The following is a 5,115-nucleotide window of genomic DNA, read 5'->3' on the forward strand; positions in this document are numbered from 1 at the left end:
GTTGATGTTTTTTTTTTAAAGTTGACTTACTATTGTAACAAAAATACAAAGTTTAGGTTTCTCTACATTATAATCGCTAAGGAGGGGCGGACTGCATACAGAACCAAGAGCTTTAACTAACGACTCTAACACCTGCACACACACACACGGAAACACACACACACACAGTGCTTAATGGGTGTCACATCTGTGCTGATACAGCTCCTCTTTCCGCCTGTTGGTCACTGAGAGGGAAACTCAACAAACCGTGCTGAGCGTCAACATGATGACAGAAGAGCACGCGGGATGAAAAGTGTTTCTGAGAACTTCAACATACACAATCAAAGTCTCCATAAATCTCCCAGAAACCACCTCTGACTCAGAATCTCCATCCTGGTCCCTAGTTTAGATGCATTTTTAATGAATAGCATTTTTTATGTTTACTGTATTTTAAAGTCTTAATAGGACTTTTGCATACATGACTTTTCCCCGTTAAATGACTTTGTGCATGGAACCTAAACTTTCATGTGTTTAATATGGATCTGTTGATCATCTTTGTGCAACTACTAACTACTAATTAAATTATTTTAGTGAATTATTCTTTTGTCAGTTGCTGGTAAATTCACAACATGGCACCACTTGCTCCAGTGCTTATCTGCAGGGTGATTGGAGACTGTTTAGGAAAAAAGGACAACATACACCTAACTTGGTTAAGCCTTAAAAACTGTGTGCTTCTTTAAAAACAAATTGAAAAGACAAGGTGACCAATAAAGTTTCATTTTTTAATAAAATAGTAAGTTACATTTTTAACACATGTATCAATTTGAAGCCTACTCTTGTTGTAAACAAGTCATTGTTCTTTTTGTTCAGTCTTAAGCAATATAAAGGTTTGTATTTTGTCATTTTACATTTGAAGGGATTCCCCATTTGTGCTTCTTCTCCATTCTAATTCATGCTACATGACTTTTAGGCTTTGTTACTTTCAGCTATCAAAACAAAAGAAAACTGTACGAAATGAAAAGAGAAACAACTTCTAGTAAGGTAGAAAACATTCACATTTATCATGAAAACATTTTGGGAATCCGATGAAGAACAGGAACAGTAATGAATAATTGAATCACCTGGTGTACATTTTTGGATTTATAGGAAGGAGAAGAAAATTAAGGAATAATATCTTAAACTTTAGCTTCAATAAATAACAATGGCAGCGAGTAAGGCATAAATATAAGAAGCAGAGTGATAAAAAAACAACAACAAAAAAAACGAGGTACCGACTACTTTCAAGGATGGGTAAGAATTTGGCAGTTTGAAGGAATAAAATTCACTTAATATAGACTTCCACGGAAGATGTGCAGTTGCCTTTAACATATTTGATAAGTGTTATATTGTTACATAAATGTTCAAATATATAGAACACAGTGATATATAATAATACTATACATACTTCAAAAGTCTTGGCAGAAATCCCCATGTTTAATTATCCAGTGTTGATTATCATCAGCAGCTACAAACACAAATGATGTGAACATACAGACTTCTTTTTCATGATGAAAGAGCAAAGTGCACAAATACTTTTCAGAGGGGTAGAAAAGTCCTGACTTTTTTTTTTTTTTTTTTTTTTTAATTTTGTTAATTTTATAGAAAATATCACAACATGTAATAAACACACATACCAGCAGTTGGCACATCTTGATACATAAGGACTCTCATTTAACATCCGGACTTACAAGGTTTTATTATAGTGCAGAAAAAGAAACGGCATGTTGGTCAGAGAAAGACGTCCATGGTCTTTGTGATTGGCTGCCTGCAGAGCGGACAGCATCGTTGTTGCACGGCTCGGCGCTGCGTCAGGATGTCAGCGCAGAGTCTACAGAGGCAGAGGTGACGACACGGCAGCAGCAGCACCGTCTTACTCTGGTCCTGACAGATGACACACTTCTTCCTCTCCTCCTGCTCCTTCAGCAGGCTGAGCAGCTCCGTATCTTTCAGAGGGCCGCTGACATCAGGTGATTTTCTTTTGGTGGAGGTTTTGGTCTTGCCACCGTTTGCTAGCTTGCTCTTATCTGGAGCATGGCGCTGCAGAGAGTCTGGCGGCCTTTGTTCAGTCTCTGGCACATTGGTCTCAGTATTCAGAATACCTGTATGTGTGTGCGGGGGCCTTGCTCTGCTCACATCCTGTGCTGTGTGGATGTACATATCCTCATTGGCCAGAGCTTGTTCCACAATAGTTTGAATGTGACCTGCTCCTTGGAGAACGTTCATGAATCTGACAATCAGACGTGCAGCGTGGACAGAAAGCGCTGGGTTCAGAAAGAGCAGAGCAAGCAAGGCGATGACAGCGGTAATGAGCAGAACATGCACGTCTAACGTCAAAACACTGAGGAAAATTTGTCCCAGTGCAGCCAGGAAGTCCAACAGTAGTTGGCAGGGTGTCCACAGCAGCACAGTGGCTCCGACCAGGCAGCTGTACAGGAAGGTGAGCAGAGTCAGAGCCAGATCCACCACCCTGTGCAAAGGATCCGCCACCACCTCCCACACCCCAACCAGCACAGAGGCACAGTTCTGCGTGCTGATCAGAACAATGTTGATCACTGTGTTGACAAAATAAAGGACAAGGCTGAGCGCGATGCAGAGGCCTTCACATGTCTGTCGCAGGATGCAGCTCCCTGATATAAACCCACGGTGCAGCACGTCTTTTACGCGCCACCCCACATGACAGAAGAGATGTCCCACCATCTTAAAACTCTCCAACACTCCTCCCAGCATCTGCAGCCAGCCCTCCACAACCTGCAGGGCTCCACAGGCCGCACAGGAGACAGCCTCTGTGGCGGTGAGGAAGGAGAAAAGAGCGAAGTTCCAGTACTCGACCAAACTGGAGCTGCTCAGGGCGACCATCGTGCCGTGCAGCGAGGTACCAATGCCGGACAGGAAGTGAAGCAGCCAGGTGAACGTCTTGATGAGCAGGTCGAGCAGCAGGCAGCAGGCGTCCACACATCTCCCAACGGCAAGTGAGACAACGTTCACTTCATCCATATTAGGCTGAGAGATGAGAGAGGGGAGTTTGAGCTGCATCAATCAGCCACTCATTGACAATTTACATTTGTAAAGAGAACACAAATATTTTTGGAACGGGTGAGAACATATCTGGGCTACTATTGTATTTAATTATTTTCCCATCACAAAATTGACATTTAAAGGTTTTATTCATTTCATTTTTCGCAGGAAATGATCAGACGGTTAGGAGAGAAATGCTTGTTAAGTGGTACTGCCTCTTGACATAATGGCCTGAACATTATGTCCACATGCTATACCTCCCTCTTTAAGGCCAGACATAATGTGTTTTTCTTCTGGTCAATAAAATGAATAATGACCCATGCACCAGTATTTATATTTAACATGTGTTTCAAAGAAAGTAAAAGCAGAACATATCAGGGGTCTTAAAAGTAGTGAGTCAGTGAGTCAATGTTTTCATTAGCTTCTAACTGAAGTGCACGTAAATGATGTCTAAGTAAAGTGAACAAATAATGTGGGCATACAATGAACGCGAAACATGTTACAAGTTAAAATAACTTTAAACTATAATCACTTTGTATAATGTTAACACTGAATTTATCAGAGCTTATGTTTAGTTTAAATAACGTACTCTAATCACAGTCATAGGGGAGCTTATTCTTTTGAACAAGTATAGATGTTTTCAAACTGAGTTTCGTATTAGATCAGAGCTGTCACATCTGAGCTTTCGAATGATGCACTGAACATAATCATATAACAGTTTAAAAACGTGATTTTAAGTTTTGTTTGTACAGTTTTGTTATCTGTTATCTCCCATGCCATAGTCATAACCAGCAGATGCTAAGGTTTCAACCATCATCATACAAACCACACCCATTAGCATAAACTAGCAAGTTAGAAATGATTTCAAAACAAAACAAGCTTTCTGTGAAAAACAAACAAACAGCACATGACAAAAGAGAGACAGCGCGACTTACCGTGACCACATGGCGCGCGTGGACTTAATAACAGGCACGTGTACATGTTACAGCGCATATTGGACACATTTCAGCATGTTTTCATTTTTTCTTCTTCTTCGTTGTGTGTGATTTAGGAACCAGCCAGTTCAGTAAAAGCTGCACTGCGCCTCCTGTCTTTACTTTTGGAGTATTACAAGAAAAAAAAAAGTGGTGGAAGAAGTACTAAAATATTTATTTGAATGTAAAAAAACGTCATTAAGAAATGATCTGTCTAAAGTAGGGGTAAACCAACAAAATATTATTTTAACATTTATATTTAAATTTTCTACGTTTCACTTGATAATCAACAATAGTATTTTTTGTAATGCTATATAAACTCAAAATACATCACAGATTAGAGTCTGCAGTCTTGTTTAAAGTTTTCCTACAGCCCTGACATGATAAAATGTGCAGCATTGTTCAGAAGCAGAAGTCACGGTAAGCAGGGCAACCTTTTTTTTTTAATAACAACAAAACATCTTCTGAAGCAAATTTTGATTTTGTCAGTGACCCCAAATGTGTTTCATGTTGAAGTGCATTTTTTATTGCTGTATTGATGGCTGACTACCTCACAGTGTACTATACTGTGCTCCAAACTGAGTTAATATTGTCAGACTTTTATCAGCTTTATTTGTTGCACGTTTTATTTATTATCAAGGCAGGCTGCTTATGTTTTCTTTTGCATAAACACTGGGTGGACTCAGTCTGAATTTTTTGCCTACTTTTTTGGTTTAGTTTTTTATTAAGTAGGCAGATTTTTATTTTATTGCACAAAGTGGAGGACTTTAATTACACAAAATTACATTTAGGCTTTTACATGTAAACTCCATTTTAATCTATTAATTGTTTGCACAAAACATGACCCTAAGAAAGCCTGCAGCTCTTCATTGATCTATTTCAAAGTATGCATTTGTGGATTATTCCCTTCATTTTGTGTTTTGCTGATATACTAGCTCTGCAATAAAAAGTATATTTCCATTTTCTCAAAACTGGAAATATGATTGATTTTAAAGCACCATTGAAATTGAATACGAACAAGCCTAATGATATCTTCATTGTGAGATTTTAAATCTGCTTTGCTTGGGGTAGAGGCTCGCGGGAGGCTCTTAATGCTGAAGCCAAGATT

General features: G+C 39.1%; 1 protein-coding gene across 1 annotated transcript; it reads right to left on the reverse strand.

Annotated features, from left to right (window-relative positions):
* Positions 1-747: 747 nt before the first annotated feature.
* LOC306831853 (E3 ubiquitin-protein ligase RNF26-like) lies at positions 748-4,146 on the reverse strand. The gene is made up of 2 exons (XM_079356098.1): positions 3,969-4,146; positions 748-3,018 (listed from the first exon to the last, which is right to left on the reverse strand). Exon 2 carries the CDS (start codon positions 3,010-3,012, stop codon positions 1,747-1,749), a length of 1,266 nt encoding a protein of 421 aa, XP_079212224.1. The 5' UTR covers positions 3,013-3,018; positions 3,969-4,146; the 3' UTR covers positions 748-1,746.
* Positions 4,147-5,115: the final 969 nt, after the last annotated feature.

This window comes from Symphodus melops (assembly GCF_947650265.1).
Source record: "Symphodus melops genome assembly, chromosome: 11".
In the NCBI taxonomy this organism is placed as follows: Eukaryota; Metazoa; Chordata; class Actinopteri; order Labriformes; family Labridae; genus Symphodus; species Symphodus melops.

Coding starts and splice junctions, on each gene's coding strand:
- LOC306831853 (XM_079356098.1), bottom strand. CDS start 3,012: ATGGATGAAGTGAACGTTGTCTCACTTGCCGTTGGGAGATGTGTGGAC.